At 44.5% G+C, this 21,506-nt stretch overlaps 1 protein-coding gene across 1 annotated transcript in view; it reads left to right on the forward strand.

Annotated features, from left to right (window-relative positions):
• Positions 1-939: 939 nt before the first annotated feature.
• The window catches only part of Mmp24 (matrix metallopeptidase 24 (membrane-inserted)), a 29,903-nt gene continuing 9,336 nt past the window's right edge, over positions 940-21,506 (forward strand). Inside the window, exons 1-4 of the mRNA XM_013010742.1 lie at positions 940-1,085; positions 6,509-6,625; positions 10,217-10,521; positions 19,326-19,487. Of these exons, the coding sequence (XP_012866196.1) occupies positions 1,030-1,085; positions 6,509-6,625; positions 10,217-10,521; positions 19,326-19,487 (640 nt within the window). The 5' untranslated portion in view covers positions 940-1,029. The remainder of the gene's footprint in view (positions 1,086-6,508; positions 6,626-10,216; positions 10,522-19,325; positions 19,488-21,506) is intronic.

Raw genomic sequence — 21,506 nt, forward strand, 5'->3', positions numbered from 1 at the left:
TTTTTCTTTTTGCTTATGTGGTGCTGAGGAATCGAACCCAGGGCCTCTGGCATGCAAGGCAAGCGCTCTACCACTGAGCCACCTTCCCAGCCCTCACAGAAAGTTTTTAGCACTAGGACAAAGAATTCCTAAATATCCTTTCTAAGTTCCACAATAGTTAATATTTATTGATTTGCTTTATTTATATAGCTCTCTCTCCTTTCTCCTCTCTCTCCCTCTCCCTCTGCCTTTCCCTCTCCTGTTCCCCCCCTGTCTATATTTATTTCTGAACATGTTTAGGAATAAGTTGCAAACATCACACACCCTTATGTAAGCCTAAATATTTTAGTGTATATTTCCTAAGCTAAATAATTCTCTTACATAATAGATATTCCTAAACATTTACTGTTTGTTTCTATTGAAATTAAAGAATACATTACTTTGTTTAAATTTACTTACAATTACTTGCTTTAGAGGGAGGTGGTTTAGCAATGAAGACTGTATATAATCTCTTGGCAACAGATATCCTATATTGTGATTCTTTCTCAGACTCTGACTTTAAATAAGAATTTCTGGTGGGCACATTTGCACAGATTGCTCTATTTAGTGAATTAACTGTTCCTATGCTCTTATGTGTTAGGCTTTTGACAGTGAGAAACCCTGTATTCATGGGTAAAGAGGTAGGGCAGGGAAAAGCTTTGAATACAAATTTATCTTTATTCTGTAGTCAATAGAGAGCCAATGATAAGTTCACAACAGGGAGTAAGCCAATCAGAGCTGTGTTTCCTGGAGATTAATTTGACAGTTTCTGTGGGATGGAATGAAGGAAGAAGGAATCAGAGCATGAGTCCTCAAGTCTCATGGGCAAAATGATCCCTAGTTTAAGGGCAAATCTCTGCCCAGGTAGAATGGCACCTTCTCTGCATAATGCATCCTTTTCTTTCACCTGTCTTTCAGAACTGGTTAAAGTCATATGGCTATCTGCTTCCCTATGATTCACGAGCATCTGCGTTGCACTCAGGGAAGGCCTTACAGTCAGCAGTCTCCACTATGCAGCAATTTTACGGAATCCCAGTCACCGGTGTGTTGGATCAGACAACGATCGAGTAAGATTTGTGTAGGACATTGTGCCTTTGAGCTTTCTGGACTTACATTTGGGTTTGCATTCACCATACATCCCATACTCATCCTACCTTCCTATCTTTTACTTTGGTAGTACCACCCTGGGAGGGCATATCCTAAAGTCCTTCCTTCTTTCCTTCTTTCCTTCCTTCCTTCTTTCTTTCTTTTTTCTTTCTTTCTTTGTTTCCTTCTTTCTTTCTCTTTCTTTCTTTCCTTCCTTCCTTCCTTCTTTCTTTCTTTCTTTCTGTCTTTTTTTTGGTCAGTTGTGGGGCTTGAACTTGGCCTGGGTACTGTCACTGAATTCTTTTGCTTTTAAGGCTAGTGCTATACCACTTTGAGCCACAGCTCCACTTCTGGTTTTTGAGTGGTTAATTGGAGATAAGAATCTCACAAGGACTTTCTGCCTGAGCTGGCTTTAAACTGTGATTCTCAGATTTCAGCCTCCTGAGTAGCTAGGATAATAGGCATGAACTACCAGTGCCCACCCCAAAGTACCCTTTCTTATGTGAACTAGGGGTATACCAGATGAGACAGAAGTTCCAGCTCTACTATTAACTTACTGTGTGATCTTGAAGACAAAGCCCTTGTAGCCCTCAGTTTCCTTGTGGTACAATGAAGGGTTGGGTTACAGAAGGTCTCTTAAATCTCCTCTTACTCCAGTAACTTACAGTCTTATAAGTTACTCTCTGGAGTTACTTGAAATGTACTCATCTAACTTGAAATTGAGAACTCTTGATTGATAATGGGTTGGCAACTCTTATTCTACTTTTTCCAACTATCAAACACATCAGTGCCTTTATGTGCTTAGGCCAAGTACCCCACCTTCAGAGGGTCACTATTCATGGAAAGTCACAGTCATCTGACCATACCAGCCTAGAGTTCATAAGGAGACAAAGTCTCTGGGAGCTACTTAGGAGGTGATAACAAATAAATCCAGGCACAAGGATGGTAGCAATCATTCAGAGTGAAAATAAAGAAGAGGGGGAAAAAGAGGGTTGGGTATGGAACTCCATGAAGCCAGCATAGAGGGAGCAGCCAGAAAAGTAGAGGAAGCTGTAGGTGAGTGATATCACAGCAATGAAGGGGGCATGGCACAGCAGGATCAGCTGCTGTGGAGTGATCAAACAGATTTTAGTAACCAAGAGGTCATCAGTAACCTCAGTAGTATAAGTCAGAGGACAATGAGAAGAGAGGTGAGGAGTAGAGATGGCAAGTGAAGGGAAAACTTAAAAGCATCCTGAGAGTGAAGGGGAGGAGAAATGGGTGGTAGCCAGAGGGATGACATTTGTTTTGTTTAAGATGTGAGAGAGTGGAACATGTTTCAGTTTGCTTCAGAAATAGCTAGAGAAGCTACTCAAGCTGTCTAAGACAAGCTATTCATGCCACAAAGGCCTGGAAAAGAGCTGGAGGAAAGCTCCAAAGGAGGTAGTAAGGGATGGGAACCCAAGCTCAGGTGAGAACAGATGGCAGGGCTGGGTGAGGACACAGGGGAGTTGGCAGCAAGTGGAATAGGAAATGCACCTAATTGTGGATCTAGAATCAGTCGGCCCCTTGGGTAAGTCACTCTGATGGAATCGTTTTTGTGGATCCAGCATGTTCATTTGAAAAGGGGACTGTTGAATTATGGTTCCCAAATTCTAGATTCCATTATTAGAGGTTTCTAAGCTTTTAAAATGGTGACACTAAGGCTGGGAAGGTGGATCAGTGGTAGAGCTCTTGCCTTGCATGCCTGAGGCCCTGGGTTCGATTCCTCAGTACCACATAAGCAAAAAGAAAAAAGCTGGAAGTGGCGCTGTGGCTCAAGTGGTAGAGCTCTAGCCTTGAGCTGAAGAGCTGAAGGACAGCACCCAGACCCAGAGTTTAGGTCCCTCGCCCGGACCCCAAAAAAAAAATGGTGACACTAGGATTTTATGATGCCAAAATTCTGACTAAACAGTTCCTATTCCTATTCTCTTGACTGTGACATTGTGAAGTACTGTGATAGTACCTTTGCAGCACCTATGATGTGGTTTGCAGACTCACAAGAGCGCTTAGAGAGCCCAACTCTCTTTCCAAGTGGAGGTTATTTTGAGGGCTTTGCTCAGGCCTCACAGCAGTGCACCCTGGGCCAGAAGCACTGGTGTCTCTGCTGAGGCACCAGCTGGCCTTGGATTTTACTCAGTTCCAGAAAGCCCCAGGCCTGTTGGACAAAGTTCAGAGAGTGGCAGGTGGACAAAGAAAGGGGGAGGCAGAGGGAAGGATCCGAGGGAAGGGGTGGCATTGCCCACCTGCAGTTTTGCCCACATCCCTTCATAGGAAGGAGGTAAAGCATGGGAAACGTGAGTATGCTAGAATCATGGGAAGGAGAAGTTTCCTCATTCAATATAAGGCCTGAGTGTAGTAGAGTTTGAGGCAGAATTCAGAGATCTGACTTTCAGCTCCCGTACGTACTGTGACTTTGGGTAATCACTCCCTTTCTCTGGGCCTATTTCCTAGCCTAGGGATCTTTCCAGGTCTAATTCAGCCTTGCAATGGCAGAGGTATTGAGGTTCTTGTCCTAGAGACTGTTAGTGAAAGGAAGCTTGATTTGCAACCTCAAGTACTATTTTTGAGTGATTACCTTAGGAAATTTCACCCATTTATTCATTCAATCATTTATTCAGTCAACAGCATAGTTCCTCTAACCACCCTTGTGCTAAGCACTGAAAATTAGGAGCCCCAGCCTGAAGTCAGCTCAGTGGTAGAATGCTTGCCTTGCATGCAGAAGGCCTGAGTTCGATTCCTCAGCACCACATAAGCAGAAAAAGCCGGAATTGGCACTGTGGCTCAAGTGGTAGAGAGCTAGCCTTGAGCTGAAGAGCTGAGGGACAGTCCCCAGTTCCAGAGTTCAGGCACCATGACCAACCAAAAAAAAAAAAAAAAGCCCCAGCCTTTGTCAAATTCTAATAATAGTTCACTTCTTTATTAACCTAAGTTCCAGTCCTGTTTCTAAGTTTCAGTCTTCACTGTTTTCTATATTTTGCAAGTTACTCAGTTTTTCTTTTCCTTCATCTGTAAAATGGGGGTAATAATTTCTGTTACCTCATAGTGCTTAGAACCAATTTTTTTTGGGGGGGTCTGGTCGTGGGGCCTGAACTCTGAGCCTGGGCACTGTTCCTCAGCTCTTCAGCTCAAGGCTGGCGCTCTACCACTTGAGCCACAGCACCACTTCCGGCTTTTTTTTCTTTTTGCTTATGTGGTGCTGAGGAATCAAACCCAGGGCCTCATGCATGCAAGGCAAGAGCTCTACCACTGAGCCACCTTCCCAGCCCTAGAACCAATTTTTTTTTAAAGAATATGAATGCTGACAAATATAAATGCATAGTCTAGGGCATGATATTGCTATCATTGTCTTTTATTATTAGTTTGTTGAGTATAGGTCATATTCTGAGCAATGTGAAGCACACTAAGATGAGTGGGACCTGATCAATTTTCTCTAGGGGCTTTTAGTATTTAGTTGAAATAGGCTTTGTCTTCTTTTCTCCATATTGCTAATAGCAACAGCTTTTTATGGTTGTGACTGAAGTCAGACTGTTTTCCTCCAGCGATGTCAACCTATAGATTAGCAGATTATTAGGCAGGGAATAGAAAATGTAGGATGGTGTGGCCCCAATAAGATATAAGCTTATAACTCTCCATCTTCATAAATCCCCAGCAGTGTCCCAGGCTTATTGGTTCCTAAGGTAACTTTATCTGATAGCCAATAGTTATCAGGATTTACTAAGTTCTAAGCATTGAGCTAGCTGCAGGGTCACAAAAATGGATATAAGATGGTTCTTGGCCCTAAAGAACTTATAATTTATTAGAAGCAACCAAGCAATAGATTTAAAAATCACAATTCAAGCTGGGCGCCGGTGACTCATGCCTGTAATCCTCAGTACTCAAGAGGCTAAGACTGAGGATAATGGTTCAAAGCCAGCCCAAGCAGGAAAGTTTGTGAGACTCTTATTTCCAATTAACCACCAGAAAACTGGAAGTGGTGCTATGGCTCAAGTGGTGGAGAGCTGAACTTGAGCTGAAGAGCTCAGGGACAGCATCCAGTTCCAGAGTTCAAGCCCCACAACTGACAAAAATATCACAATTGAATGTGAGAAATTGCTACATATAATTATGTTCTATGATTATGCAGATAATTTGTTTTATAATTTTATAATTGCTCAGCCACTTTATTGATTGATTGGTTGGTTGAATGGTTGATTGACTGATTGTGGTATTGGGTTTTGAACTCAAGGCCTCACACTTGCTAGGCAGTAGCAAGAGCTACTACCAGTAGGCATGATACTAGTTCTCCTGCTTTAGCTATTTTTCAGATAGGATCTGGTACTTTTTGCCCAGAGCTGGCTTCAGACCAAGACCCTCCTTCCTATGTCTCCTACATAGTGGAATTACAGGCGTGAATTACCATTCCCAGTTTTTCTTTTCCATTTCTCTAGTTTTATTTATTTTTTTGTGACAAGGTCTTACTATGGCCTCTAACTCATGATCTTCTTATTTTAAATACTGGAATTACAGGCAAGTAACACCATGCCCAGATATTTAGCTATATCTTGAAAACCTACTATGCCATCCTACTGTTAGAGGGTTCTAATTCAGTCAGCCAACAAACCACTATCAACCCCCTTCTGTTTTAGTATTATGCCAGCACTGGGGTTACAAGTAATGCTTCTGTCCTCATGGAGCCCAGAATCTGGTGAGAGAGGTAAAAATGAACAAGAAAGCAAATATTTAATTTCAGGGAGTATAATGCTATGAAGAAATAACAAAATAAGCAAACAGTGGTGGGATGGGGTGGTCTGTTCAGAAAGAGTGGTCATAGAAACTCTCTTTGAAGAGCAGAGACCTTAATGAAGTAAAGGGACAAATATATGAAAAGAAAAGGGGTGCTGCAAGTAAAGGAAACAACAAATGCAAAGACCTCAGAGTAGGAAAAGGATTAGCATGTTCATAAAAGCCGTCAAAGCTCACTGTGGCTGGGGCATAGTATCAGAAGGGTGACAAGCTATTGAACAGGTGGTAGGGACTAGATCATGCAGGCCTTGTGGGACAGGGCAAGGGATTAGAACATTACCGCAGATAGGATGCAAAAGAGAAAACTGTGGCTCATGATGATTCAGTCATTTGTGTGTGGTCTTAGTTGAGTGGTGGAGATGGAATTATGAGCTATGTCTCCTGACTCTATATCTCTTATTCAGTAATGTTTCTTTATATTTGTTTGCAAGTGAATGAATTAATGAATCAGTCTGTCATGTTCCTGTTGGGGACCATCAGAATTTAAGTTGAGTACATACATTGTCATTCAGACTGGGATTGGAGACTAAGCAATACCTTCCTAGAATGTTCAGTGACCACCATACATATGTATATTTGTGTGTGTCCTTTCTATGCCCAGATGGATGAAGAAACCTCGATGTGGTGTCCCTGATCACCCCCACTTGAGCCGAAGGCGGAGAAACAAGCGCTATGCCCTGACTGGACAGAAGTGGAGGCAAAAACATATCACCTACAGGTCTATTAACTCCCTCTCTTCCTCCCTGATTTTGATCCATGCTCATTCAGTTTTTTGTGCCTGAGGTTTAGGTTGTTCTGGGGTTTAGAATGAAGGCCCAGGAAGTGGGTATCAGGACCAGGTACTGAGAATCTGCAATCTGTTCTTCCTTATATCTTCCACAGGATAATGACTACAGCTTCAGGTTTTCAGGATTATCTGCTCCTTTGTGGGCTCATTAGCTGTATTCTATTTAACTGCTTACAGTTTTTAGTTACAGAACACAGGGTATGGATTAATAGCTTTCAAATGTGGTAAAGACCATACAGAACTTCTCCTCTTTATCAGTGCTTGCCAAACCCACTGATCTGTATTCCCTCCCCACCCAAAGTCAGCCTGATAGATTACCAAGATGACCAACACAGAGTATCTTGTTCTCTTGTTAGTGTGTGTGTGTGTGTGTGTGTGTGTGTGTGTGTGTGGTACTAATGTTTAAACTTGGGGCGTATACTTGCTAGACAGATGCTCTTCCACTTGAGCTACATCCCATTCCTCCAGTTATTTCTTAAGGAGTATAAAGAATGAAGATGAGTCACAGTGCCATTCTTTGACTGCCTGGGAAAACCAAGGCTGAACAGTCTCATAAGTTACATTAGTAGACTAAGAACGACGATGATGAAGCCAATTACCACACTAAGACACTATAATTGAAGTGGGCCTAGAGCAAGGGCCAGGAATAGAGTATGCTCTTGGGCTCTTGTTGGCATATCTGATGCTATTTCAGGTGTATCTCTTGGTGCAGAGGCAGGACTAAGAGACCATTGGTGTTAAACTAGGGCTCTTCAACTGACAAGCTATAGAGTTTACAACAGGATTTTTTTTTTCAGAAATCTGACAAGAAGAGGAAACTTAAGAGAAATCTGTGTTGGGCTGGGAAGGTGGCTCAGTGGTAGAGCGCTTGCCTTGCATGCATGAGGCCCTGGGTTCGATTCCTCAGCACCACATAAGCAAAAAGAAAAAAGCTGGGAGTGGCGCTGTGGCTCAAGTGGTAGAGTGCTAGCCTTGAGCTGAAGAGCTGAGGGACAGCACCTAGGCCCAGAGTTCAGGCCCCACAACTGGACCAAAAAAAAGAAAGAGAGAGAAATCTGTGTTTAAAATGGGCTAGAAGCCAGGTAGCAGTGACTCACACCTGTAACCCTAGATACTCAGGAGGCTGAGACCTGGAGGATCATTGTTCAAAGCCAGCCTGGGAAGAAAATCTACAAGGCTCCATCTCTATGGTATATATACACAATGGAATGATACTGCATCATGCAAAGAACTGAAAGGACCTGGAAAAAAAATTATGTTGTCAGGCCTAGAGAGACAAAAAAGTTGTATGTTTTCCCTCATATGTAGAAGCTAGAATTCATTTATAAACATGTAAGTAAAGACATTAAATGGTATCCTAGTATATACAAATGTATTAACTGAAATATGGTCAATTCAAGGAAGAATTTAAATAGTATAATTCAGCCAGGTGTCAGCAGCTCAGACTTGTAATCCTAGGTACTCAGGAGGCTGATATCTGAGGATCACAATTCAAAGCCAGGTTCAGGCCAAAAAGTCCCAGTGAGACTCTTATCTCCAATTAGCCACACAAAAACAAGAAATGGAGCTGTGACCCAAAGTGATAGAGCACTAGCCTTGAGCAAAAGAGCTCAGGGACAGCACCCAGGCTCTGAGTTCAAGCCTCACAACTCACAAAAATAAAATAAAAATAGTGTAATTCCTTAGAAAGGCAGAATTATAGTTCAACAAAATAAACACTAGCCAGGTGCTGGTGGCTCATGCCTGTAATCTTAGCTACTCAGGAGGCTGAGATCTGAGGATTGAGGTTCAAAGCCAGCAGGCAAGCAAGTCCATGAGACTCTTATCTCCAGTAAACTACTTAGGAAAAAAAAGTCATAAGTGGTGCTGAGGCTCAAGTGGTAGAGCACTAGCCTTAAATAAAAGGAGCCCAGGGACAGCACCCACGCCTAGAATTCAAGCCCCAGCATTGGCAAAAAAAATAAAAATAAATACCAGGAAATGGGTACTGGGAGGGGGTGGGTCAAGGGGAAAGGAGAGAGGAGTAGATGAATGAAAATGAGAAGTTGGGGAAAAATATAGTCAAAAATATAATGTATAGCCTATAAAATTAAGAAAAGTCCGGGAAAGGTAGGTTTGAAGGGCTGGAGGAAGATGTTAAAAGGGTGAAATTAAGACACATTGTATTCTCAAGATGTTTTGTTGAATGGCAACTCCTTTGTACAACTACTTAAAGATCATTTTAAAAATATTTAAACCAGGTGCCGGTGGCTCATATCTGTAATCCTAGCTACTCAGGAGGCTGAGATCTGAGGATGATGGTTCAAAGCCAGCCTGGGCAGGAAAGTCCATGAGACTCTGATCTCCAGTAAACCACCAGAAAACTGGAAGTGGCGCTGTTGTTCAAGTGGTAGAGCACTAGCCTTGAGTTGAATTGCTGAGGGACAGCGTCCAGGCCCAGAGTTCAAGCCCCATGATCAAAAAAAAAAAAAAAAAAGTCTGATGTATTATTCATATCATGTTTTTATGGTGGTTTATAAAAAGCCGGGCGCTGGTGGCTCACGCCTGTAATCCTAGCTACTCAGGAGGCTGAGATCTGAGGATCATGGTTCAAAGCCAGCCTGGGCAGGAAAGTTCATGAGACTCTTATCTCCAATAAACTGCTAGAAAACCGGAAGTGGTGCTGTGGCTCAAGCGGTAGAGCGCTTGCCTTGAGATGAAGAGCACAAGGTCAGCGCCCAAGCCCAGAGTTCAAGCCCCATGACAAAAAAAAAAAAAAACTTACATAAAATTCTTTTTGCCTTTTAAAAAAGAAAGTGTTTTAAAAAAATTAAAAAGGGGCTGGGAAAGGTAGCTCAGTGGTAGAGTGCTTGCCTCACATGCATGAGGCCCTGGGTTCCATTCTTCAGCACCACATAAGCAGAAAAGGCCAGAAGTGGCACTGTGGCTCAAGTGGTAGAGGGCTAGCCTTGAGCTGAAGAGCTCAAGGACAGTGCCCAGGCCCCACGACTGGCAAAAAAGTAAAGAAAGAAAAAATAAAAAGAAAAAGATTTGATGAGCTCTGGTGGCTCATGCCTATAATACTAGCTACTAGGAGGCTGAGATATGAGGAATGTGGTTCAAAGCCTTCCAGGACAGGAAAAATCCATTGTTAGTGAAATGAGCTTTAAACATCAAAAAAAACTGGAAGTGGAGCTGTGGCTTAAGTGGTAGAACACTAGCCTTGAACATAAAAGCTCAGGCACAGTTCTCAGGCCCTGAGTTCAAACCCCAACACCACCACTTTAAAAAACAAAACTAGGGGGGGGGCACAAAAAAAAAACAAAAAAAAAAAAAAAAAAAAACAAAAACAAAAAAAATAAATAAAAAAAATAAAATAAAAAACAAAACTATTCTGATTGAGACAGGTAGAAAGATCTAGAATTCTGCCTTCCCAGCTTTAGGCTAGCTGGACCAATGGGCTATACTGCCTCTGAAGCCCCTAGAGCTCCATTTATCTCAGGCCTTCTGTTCCTCCCTAATGATTTTCCCCTCTCTCCTCAGCATTCACAACTATACCCCAAAGGTGGGTGAGCTAGACACACGTAAAGCTATTCGCCAGGCTTTTGATGTGTGGCAGAAGGTGACTCCACTGACCTTTGAAGAGGTGCCATACCATGAGATCAAAAGTGATCGGAAGGAGGCAGACATCATGATCTTCTTTGCTTCTGGTTTCCATGGTGACAGCTCCCCATTTGATGGGGAAGGAGGATTCCTGGCCCATGCCTACTTCCCTGGCCCAGGGATTGGAGGAGACACTCACTTTGACTCAGATGAACCATGGACCCTAGGAAATGCCAACCATGATGGTAAGACTACCAGGGGATGGGAGTGGGGGATCAGTCCTAGATTGCTTAGATGTCAGGGAAAGAAGCTCCAAGGAAGAGCTTGGAGGAAGCCATAAATGTTAGTCTTACTTTCAAGAACTAAGAACCCAATAGTGTAAAAAGTGTGATCTGATAATACTCTACACTTGATGTTACCTAACCCTTACCAGGCCAGCGATGGGTCAATACCTAACCCTTACCAGGCCAGCGATGGGTCAAAACACTTATGAGATGGTCTAATTGGGCTGAGGCAGGCTTATACCATGAGTTAGAAGAAAAAAATGATGTGTTAGAGGCTTGAGAAAAAGGTTAACAAGGTATTAAAGTTCAGAGTGATAGACTGATCCCATGGTTATTCTAACAGGCACCATAATTATTCTAGTTTTGGGATAACTTGCACTATACTACTATGGTTCAGTGGAGCAGGAGACAGTACTATACAGGAGCAGTAAGAATGTCTTTCAGGTGGTCAAAGTGTTCCTCACCATTATTTACTCACAAAGCACTTACTTAGTAAGACCTCCCCGTCCCCCAACACTTCATTTGGCAATACTGATCTCAAAAGCCTTGCCAGGAAGTGGTGCTGTAGCTCAAGTGGTAGAGCGCTCGCCTTGAGCTGAAGAGCTGAGGGACAGTGCCCAGGCCCAGAGTTCAAGCCCCACCGACAAAAAAAAAAAAGTTTATTATAGCCGGGCACTGGTGGCTCACACCTGTAATCCTAGCTACTCAGGAGGCTGAGATCTGAGGATCGAGGTTCAAAGCCAGCCCGGGCAGGAGAGACCGTGAGACTCCTACTCCAATAAACCACCAGAAAACCGGAAGTGGCGCTGTAGCTCAAGTGGTAGAGCACTTGCTTTGAGCTGAAGAGCTGAGGGACAGCGCCCAGGCCCAGAGTTCAAGCCCCACGACCAACAAAAAAAAAAAAAAAAAAGCCTTGCCAGACAGGTGTTCTACTGCTTGAGCCACACATCCCAGTTATTTTAGTTTCTGTTTTAGGTTGTTTTTTTTTTTTTGGTCGGTCGTGGGACTTGAACTCTGGGCTTGGGTGCTGTTCCTGCGCTCTTCAGCACTGCGCCACTTCCGGTTTTCTAGTGGTTTATTGGAGATAAGAGTCTCACAGACTTTCATGCCCAGGCTGGCTTTGAACTGCGATCCTCAGATCTCAGCCTCTTGAGTAGCTAGGAATACAGGCGTGAGCCATTAGCGCCCAGATTTTTTTTTCTTATAATTATACCTGAGCCATCCTAAGACTGAGATTCTCCTATTTATGCTTCCTGTATAGCTGGAATGGCAGGCATGTGCCACCATGCCCAGTTTTTTCCTGTTGTTTGGACTTTTTATTTGGTTTTGTTTTTTGGTCCTGGGGCTTGAACTCAGGGTCTGGGCGCTATCCCTGAGCTTTTTCACTCAAGGCTAGTGCTCTACCACTTTGAGCCACAGAGCCACTTCTGGTTTTCTGGTGGTTAATTGGAGATAAGAGTTTCACAGATTTTCTTGCCTGGGCTGGCTTTGAACCATGATCCTCAGATAACAATCTTCTGAGTAGCCAGGATTACAGACATGAGCCACCTGGGCCCTGCCCAGTTTTTTATTGGTTGAAATAAGGACCACAAACTGGGAGGTGGGTGAAGGGGTGACATTGTATCCCTCAAAATAAAATAAAAATAAAGAAATAGGAGGTCTCATTTTTTTTTCCAGGCTGGCCTCAAATTGCAGTTCTTCCAATCTCTGCCTCCTGCATGGGATTACAGGTGTGAAAGCCAGTTTGCCTTGCATTACGCCCAATTTGAGATGAAGAGTTCAGGGCTCAAATGGCACTCAGTTCAATCCCTAGTTCAACTTTCTGTCTGTGTGACTAGTGACAGTTTGCCCTCAGTTTCCTTATGTGGAAAACAAGGGGCTGACTAGGTGATCTTTAAGGTTCCTTCCAATTATCATGTGACATGATACCAAGTCTGCAAAGACGAGGGGCATCTGAACACTTTTAAGACCAAAACAAAACAAAACAAAAAACAAGCTGGACCTTGGTGGCTCTTGCCTATAATCCTAGCTACTCAGGAGGCTGAGATATGAGGATCACACTTTGAAGCCAGGCCAAGAAGACAAATCCAAGAGACTCTTATCTCCAATTAACCAGCATAAAGTCAGAACTGGAGGTGTGGCTCAAGTGATAGAGCATCAGCCATAAGCAAAAATGATGAGCAAGAATGAGAGTGAAAATGAGAGAGACTGACTCCAGGTCTTTCACTTGGAAATGCTGATTTTCTTTAATTTATTATTATTATAAAGGTGATGTACAAAGGTGTTATAGTTACATAAGCTAGGTAAACAGTACATTTCTTTTTTTTAATTAATTAATTTATTTTTTTGTTGGTCGTGGGGCTTGAACTCTGGGCTTGGGTCCCTGCACTACCGCTCTACCGCTTGAGCCACAGCACCACTTCTGGTTTTCTAGTGGTTTATTGGAGATAAGAGTCTCACGGACTTTCGTGCCCAGGCTGGCTTTGAACCATGATCCTCAGATCTCAGCCTCCTAAGTAGCTAGGATTACAGGCATGAGCCACCGGCGCCCGGCTTACATTTCCATTTCTTTTTAGACAGTGTCACTACTCTCTTCTCTCTCCAAGTTTTCCCCTCCCTTCCCTACCCACAACTTGTATAGTTCATTCTCAACATTATGTCTACTAAATACCACTGCTACATTTGTTCACCCTTTGTTCCTAAATACCACTGCTACATTTGTTCACCCTTTGTTCCTCCATTTCTGTGCTCCCCTTACCCTGCCAAAGACAGATAAACAAGACAAAAAGAAAAGAAAGCCAGGCACCAGTGGCTCACGCCTGTAATCCTAGCTACTCAGGAGGCTGAGATCTGAAGATCATGGTTCAAAGCCAGCCTGGGCACGAAAGTCCGTGAGACTCTTATCTCCAATAAACCACTAGAAAACCAGAAGTGCTGTTGTGGCTCAAGTGGTAGAGCACTCACCTTGAGCTGAAGAACTGAGGGACAGCGCCCAGGCCCAGAGTTCAAGCCCCACCAACAACAAAAGAAAAAGAAAGAAAAGAAAAGAAAACAGCAACAAAGAAAAACCTCTTATTTCCATTTCCTGGAGCTCATTTCAATAAATACTATTTTATATAATCAGATGCACATAGGCATAGGGCTTTGTGTTCCTTTGCTAGGGGTATCCTCCTTTGCTCTCACTGTATGTGAATGCTTAGAGTCCTTTATAATTTATCATATCCCTGTGTAGGAAATGCTGATTCTTAAGTAAGTTTGGGAAACAGAGAACAGTTCTCTGTTCTTGATACTGCTTTAGGTTATAAGCATAATATCCAAGTCCTCTCTCCTCAGAGGCCGTGTCTGGTGTCTGGAGCTGGAGTTTCACTCCTTTGGGAACACTCTAGATCACTGTATGGTTCAGGAATTGATAACTTTCAGCTTATTTGTTTCAGATTTGTTCAAGAAATAGTTGGCTAAGGCTCAGCCTAGATAGTGTTATGAAATCATTACATTTCTCTTTGTCCTCCTCCCTCTTCAGATTTTTGTTTTCTTTCCTATGAAACTTCATTTTCTCTACTCTAATATCTTTTTTGGGGGGGCCAGGGGGAGGTCCGGTCGTGAGGCCTGAACTCTGGGTCTGGGCGCTGTCCCTCAACTCTTCAGCTCAAGGCTGGCGCTCTATCACTTGAGCCACAGCGCCACTTCCAGCTTACTCTATCTCTACCCTATGTCCTGAACATATTTCCTGGCTTTCTGCATAACTATTTTTATTTATCTCATTCTTGTTTTTGGATTGGTATCAACAAATGCCTGACTTTGCTAACTGATAAGGTTAAGAGAACTTCTACTTTTGAGGCCAAGTTATGTGCCCAGCACTATTAGCTGATATGGTTTTAGTTGTAGTCTTGGTAGAAACAAGTGAATTTTTCTTTTAAAGTATTTGAGAAATGAATTTCAAAGGGATGTTGTCCAGTGGAGGTGATAGGAGGATGTTCTTACGCCTCAGTCTCCTTCTGCCCAGCTCTAGGGATTTATACTCCCCAACTCCTTGGACTGGGGGAGAACTGGTGGTATGCAAGAGAAGGACCTAGAAGCTGTGAATGAGTACCCCTCTTGCCTGTCCTACCTTAGTTTTGAACAACCTCCAGTTCTGATAGAAATTCTAAGATAGCTAATGTCTTCTTTGGACTGTAGTCAGGATCTCTTTGGAAAATCAGACATGAACCAGATACAGCTCACAATCGTGACAACATAGCCCTGGTGAGCTGGTACATACTGCTCCAAGACAAGTTTTGTTAGGAAAGGAAAGGAGATTTATTGAGCACCTGGATATTATCTCATTTAATTTCCACATAGACTCAGCAAAGGAGAGACAGAGGTCTCCTGGGAAAATTTTATTATTAGCTATCTTACCCCACTCCCTACATTTTCATTATGAAAACCTTCAAACTCCAGAAAGCAGGATTATGATCTCCAGGTGCCCATTGCCTACTTCAATAATCAACACTGTATCATTTCTATTTCACTTCATGCATTTTAAAGAAAATCCTGGGTCTATCACTTCAACTGTGAATTCTTTAGTATGTACTTATGGTAAAGACTCACTTTTTCTTTTCCACTCAAGGCTGGTGCTCTACCACTCCTCCATTTCCAAGACTCACGTTTAACATAAACCACAAAACAATCAAACCCAACAAAGGTAACAGTTTCTTACAATCTAATACCTAGTTTGTATTCACTTTCCCAAATTACCTCAGAGATGTCTTTTCTAGTTGCTTGTTTGAATCAGGAAGAAAACAGAATCTGCACACCAAGATGGCTGTCTACTAAAGCTCTTGCAATTTAAAACAGTTGACTCCCCACACCCCCACTATCTTCCCTTGTCTTAAAGAAGCTGGGTCATTTGTCTTGAGTAATTAGGCTTGAGTAGTCTCAGGTTTACTTTTAACCTATCCCTCTTCCATGAATCCTGAATATTAGTAATTAGATTATAGGCCTGATTAGACTCAGCTTCAACTTTTTAAAAAGAATCCTCTCTCAGTGGTACCGGTACTTCCTGTTCACTGCCTCAGGAAGCACAGACAGTACAAGGTTGGCAGAGTATCCTACTTTAAAGCAAAATAAACAAGTCTGGAAGCATGGCTCAAGTGTAGATGCTTTGAGTTCAAACCTCAGCCCTCAGCATCACCAAACAAACAAAATCACCAAACAAACAAAAAGATGTCTACTGACCAACCCAAACCACCTAAATCAGAATTCCCCTCCCCAGGTGTTTAAGAGGCTCCCTGGGGAACCACTGCATTGTGCAGGTGCTTCTCATTCCTACCTTATTGAGCCTGTGAATGGACAAGCTAGCCCACCATGCCTTAAAGCCAGTTTCTGGAGCTACTTCCAGAAACTTCTCCTGTTCTCATTTCTCTCAAATGAGTCAACCAGTGAAATCAGCAGATAGTCATTAAGCTCCTGTGGGAGAGAACCCAGCCGTGTGCCACTTTGTCATAGGGCAAGGCGACAAGACAGGAAGAGCCTTCGTGACCATACCGTGCCTTAGAGGATAGAGCCCTTCCACACTTACGTCACCAGCTCTTCCCCCGCCCAGAGGCTGGGAACAACGGGGATCCCAGTCTCCATTTTACAGATGAGGAAAGTCAAGTTCTCCCAAGGGGTTGAGAAGTTCACACAGTAGATGTAAATGGCAGAACTAGATGTGAATCTGGGACTCCACATCTTAACAGTCTCTCTCCCAGTCACAACCCCCCTTCTCATGTCTCCCCCTCCCCCCACACCCTTACCAAAAAAATTCTGCTGCAGGCCATCTAAAGACTTGGAAGAATATTGAGCTTTTGATACTTCCATCTAGGGTATTCTCACCTTAGAGGCTGAAAGCTTGCCCCCAAGGAGCTCACAGTCCTGGAGTGTGGGAGAGTATAAAGGCTGTAATTATCCTAATCCACCAAGTGGCCTCAGAGAATGCTGGGAGAGTGAAGGAAGCATAGTCCCCAGCAGCTGGGAGCATCCAGCAGGCTTTCTGGAAGATAGGCTCTGAGCTGCAGTCTGGAGGGAAAAGGCTATTTCAGGTGGGGGGACCAACACTAATGAGACAATCAAGGTGAAGGGAATGCCTTTGTGGGGCTGGAGGAGTCAAGGAGATGGAGGAGTCAGGTAGGAAGGTCCTAAGAGACAAGGACACTGGCATAGCTAAGCAGGCTGTCTGGAATGTGGGAAGGCCAGGGACTTGGGGAAACACTAGATTTGAAGGGTGCTGGTCCTTTCAACACAGATATGCTAATTAATAATGTGAGGCTTCTGTGCCAGGAGCAGATATAAGCATCTTATATACCTTGTTTCACTCATCTTCATTCACTCCGATTCCTATGAGCAAGATAGCATTGTTCTCTTCATTTTACAGAGGGAGAGATCTAAAATATCATACTGCTAGACATGGCAGGAACCCCATAGTCCTGACCACTAAACAGTCTACCATAAGAGCCTCCTGCCCTGGAGGCACAGGGCATCCACAGCAGATCTCCTCCTCATACAGTTCATCTCCCTCTCCCATGCTTATGAAGCCCTCCTGCCCAGCTCCTTCCCTCCTCCCCAGAGCTCTCCTGGTTTCTGTACAGTAGGATGCTGGCTCCCTAGCTCTTCTCTTCCATTTGGGTCCCTGGGACAAACCTGCAGTCCCCTGTCCTTGAAGGGGTTACTCCTTTTCTCTGAAAGCCCAAGCCAAGGACAAAGGAGTCTCAGAGCCCACAGCCCAGCTCCTGGGCTCCTTGCTGAGATTCTTGTGGCCCAATCTCGAGGAGGGACCTAGTCAAGAGATAGGGCCCCCTGAACAGCTTGTCCCAGGTAGAGAAGCAAGCCAGGAGCAGAGCCAGGGCAGCCGCAGGAAACAGAGCTGCCTTCCGCAGGCTTGAGTAGCCTGCCTTTGTTTGGGATGGAGCTCAACGATGAGCTCACACCTCCCTTGCTGCCAGAGGACCAGGACCTGAGGAAGGTGCTGAGGGCTGCCTGGCCTTCTCCTGCCAACCATCTCTTCCCAGCAGAAGGTCAGCCCCAGGCTTCTGGCCAACCTTGCACTGATCTTGCCCATCCCTCTTCCTTTCCAGGCTCAAAGGTGGCTTAGCTGAGGACACTGGTAGCATCGGTGGAGTGGCAGGCTCTCGTGTTCCATAATCTGGGTCTGCCCCATAGTGTTCTCTTTTCCCAATCCTTATCCAGAAAGGCTAAATAGTTCCCACTTGTTCTGACCCTCATGGGGCCTTGATAGAGCCAGAGTGCGCAGCAGGCTTCCTGACTCCTGGCAGCCTTCCTGGACTTAGAGGTGAAGAAAGGACTCAAAGATGTGCCTAGGGCACATGCAAAAGAAGTATACAAATGCCAGAGGTCAAGGAAAATAGGGGTCTGTAATGACACATAGGCATGACAACTGTCTGTACAGTGGTGTGTCCGATTTCTGGTCCTGGGCATTGCTTACCAACACTTTGGTTACTTAATACACACACAAACACACACACATACACACACACACACACACACACACACACACACTCAGACCTTGCTCTGCCCCAGGCTTAATGCAGAAGCTCAGGAGGACTGAGTCTTCTTGGAACCCTGTTCACTGGCCTTGGGCTTCCTTTCCGGTGGGTGAGTTTCTTCCCCTTCACATATTATAAGAACAGCAGCATTTAGGGCCAGGTCACATACTTCATATGTTTTCTTATTCACTCATCCAACCTTCCACTCCAGTTTAGAAATGGGAGGGGGTAGACCTACTAGGCCCTGTCACAAGCTGGTAGGGGTAAGAGCTGGGAATTAAGGTATCTTGTCCCACCACTGTTTCATGCTTGGGGTCCTGTCTTCCACTCTCAGCACCTGGATTATGTGTCTACCCATACTGGAACCCTCATCTTGATCCTGGTCAGTAATTCAGTTAACATTTCTGAGACTGGTGTCCAGCTGACTGAGAGCTGACCTACACCTAGGGCTCTTTACTTTGGATCTGAAGCTGACCACCAGCCAGCTATGCCAAGGACTTTCTTTGCTTGTCCCCACCACTACTGCCTTGGCTCAGAGCCTTTGCACCTCCCACCTAGACTCTTGCAGTGACTTCTGAACTAACCCACCGTTCCTCCTGCCTCAAGCCCCATGTCCCTTTAACCCTTCCCACAACCATAACCAGGGAGCTGTCATCACACTCCCACCTCCGCTCCTGCTCCTCATACCCTGCGTTGGCTGAGAAGTCAATCCAAACTCCTTTGTAGGGCATTACAGAGCTCTGCTTGCCAGCCTGGCTGACCTCATCTCACTCCAGCCCTCCCCTCACTTGGCTTTGTTCCAGAGCCAAGTGGAATGAAACTCCTTGTTCCTGGACCTGCTTTGGAGCATTCCCTCTGCCAGGATGCCACCCCCACCCTCTTCCTCTCCTACCCCTGAATCCCTTTAAAGACACAACATTTAATTAAGCTTTTTCTTTCTGAAGTCTTCCCTGAGTATTTCCTTCCACATTTAAATGCCCCCATCCTCTTCAGAATTCCCCTCATCCCTTACATCCATCAGGGACAAAACACTCAGAACACTGTGTCACTCAAGTCATTTCTCCAAGTGCCACTCTATATCAAGAGGTCTGGAAGGCAAGGATTGGGTCTCAGCTCTGTATATCCTGATAGCCAGATAAGGGGCCTGACACAAGGCAATGTTTTTCAGTGTTTGCCCAACTAATGGATTGACTGACTGATACCTAAGTGGGTGCTCTTTGTCCCTTCCCTTTTCCCTCTCCACAGGGAACGACCTCTTCCTGGTGGCTGTGCACGAGCTGGGCCATGCGCTGGGATTGGAGCACTCCAATGACCCTAGTGCCATCATGGCACCCTTCTACCAGTACATGGAGACACACAACTTCAAGCTTCCCCAGGATGATCTCCAGGGAATCCAGAAGATCTACGGTGTGTGGTGGGGAAAGAGGGCCGTTTCACCTTCTGTAGGGCTGAACTGTGGCTAGCTGTCTGGAGGGAAGGGGAGTTGTGCCATTCATCAACATTGCTGCTGTTTCTCTGTGAGCCAGCTTTTATGAGGTCCCCCCAGTACACTTGGGAAACCTAGGAGTGGAGTGACAGTGACTGAGGGAGAAAGTGAGGGGAGGGACAGAATGAGGATTACTCATTCTTCTCAGCCCCTTCCCCTGCCACACATGCTTCCCTCCCTCTGCCAGATGATGACTGGACACTCTTCTGGGTACCTTCCAGCCAAGAAGAATCACACAGCTGTCTGAGTATTCATGATACAAGTTAATGAGTATCCTCAGCTTTGATCTCAAAAAAAAAACAAGCACAACAGTGAGATGCTAGGCTGCTATGTTGATAAGATACGAATGGCCCTCCATCATGGCTCTTTCATATCATATCACACACAAGTTCTCATCCTAGTCATCAGTTGTGAGATGGGAAGACCAGTTTACTTGAGCAAATGCTGGTCATTACTCTGGAGGAGATTCCCTGTTCAGATCTCTGGATCTTAACAGGTAAAGCAGAAGAGGGTAGGGTGGAAGCAGTAAGTATGAGAAGGTGTTTCAAAGGCAGAATGGACAGGACTGACAGAGCAGATGCAGTGGTGAGGGTCATTGTGGAGCAATGGGATTCACCAGTCTGTAGTAGAAAGACCTGGGCTGAGATACTGACTTGGGATCTTTGATATTTAATACAATAGCCACTAGCCACAGATGGCTATTGAATTGAAATATATAGTAAAATTAAGCTCATCTTTTGATGAGCTCTGATGTTAAGCATCTTTCTAATCAAGAGTTTGCATCAGACTCCTGGAGTGGTGGCTGTCTATTGGAATCATCTTAAGATTCCAATTTTAGCCAGGTGCGGGTGGCTTATACCTGTAATCCTAGCTACTCAAGAGGCTGCCCAGGCAGGAAAGTCCATGGGACTCTTATCTCCAGTTAACCACAGAAAAAGCCAAAGGTGGTACTATAGTGCAAGTGGTAGAGCACTAGCTTTGAGCAAAATGAACTTAGGGACAGTGCCCAAGACTGGGGAAAAAAAAAAGATTTTTTTTTTTTTAATGATTGGGTGTGCTTCCCGAGGAGATGAACTTTTAAAAGTCCCCAGATGATCCTACTACGTACTCAAGTTGAGAGGCACTACACCAGGATGAAAGAAAACAAGTGAAGAGGGTTCAGGGCACCCCAATCTTTAGAGAAGGGTAGACATTGCAATAAAGGAGGCTCAGAGGGCCAGGCACCGGTAGTTTACACCTGTAATCCTAGCTACTCAGGAGGCTGAGATCTGAGGATCATGGTTCAAAGCCAGCCTGGGCAGGAAAGTCAGTGAGACTCTTATCTCCAATAAACCACTAGAAAACTGGAAGTGGTGCTGTGGCTCAAGTGGTAGAGCACTCGCCTTGAGCTGAAGAGAGCAGGGACAGCGCCCAAGCCCAGAGTTCAAGCTCCACAATGGACCAAAAAAAAAAAAAAAAAGGAGGCTCAGAGGAACAGCTGCTGAGGTTGCAGGGAACCCAGGAGAGCACCAGATCCTGGAAAAGGAGTGTTTCTAGGATCTTGCTATTCAATGTGTGGACCCCAAAGCAGCAACAGCCACATCACTTGAGATCTTGAAGATATGCAGGCCCCATACTAATAAGCCCTCTGAGTCATAATCTGCACTTTATCCAGATCCCTAGATGATTCATATGCTCAACAAAGTTTGAGTCAATAACTGTTGGATTCCATAACACAGAGGTCACTGATGATCTTGGCAAGCGGTTTGGGTGGGGAGCAGGTTGAAGAATGAAGGAGATGGAAAAAATGGGCCAGTGTGTATGTAGGAAAGCAGGGACAAGGCATGGGATTCTGACCATGAGGAAGAACAAATTTGTTTTTATAACAGAAGACAGAGAGAGGGAGAGAGAGAGGGACAGAGAGAGAGAAAGAGCGAGCACTATCAGATTTAGGAATTAAG

The sequence above is a fragment of the Dipodomys ordii genome, unplaced genomic scaffold, assembly GCF_000151885.1.
Source record: "Dipodomys ordii isolate 6190 unplaced genomic scaffold, Dord_2.0 Scaffold13, whole genome shotgun sequence".
Lineage (NCBI taxonomy): Eukaryota > Metazoa > Chordata > Mammalia > Rodentia > Heteromyidae > Dipodomys > Dipodomys ordii.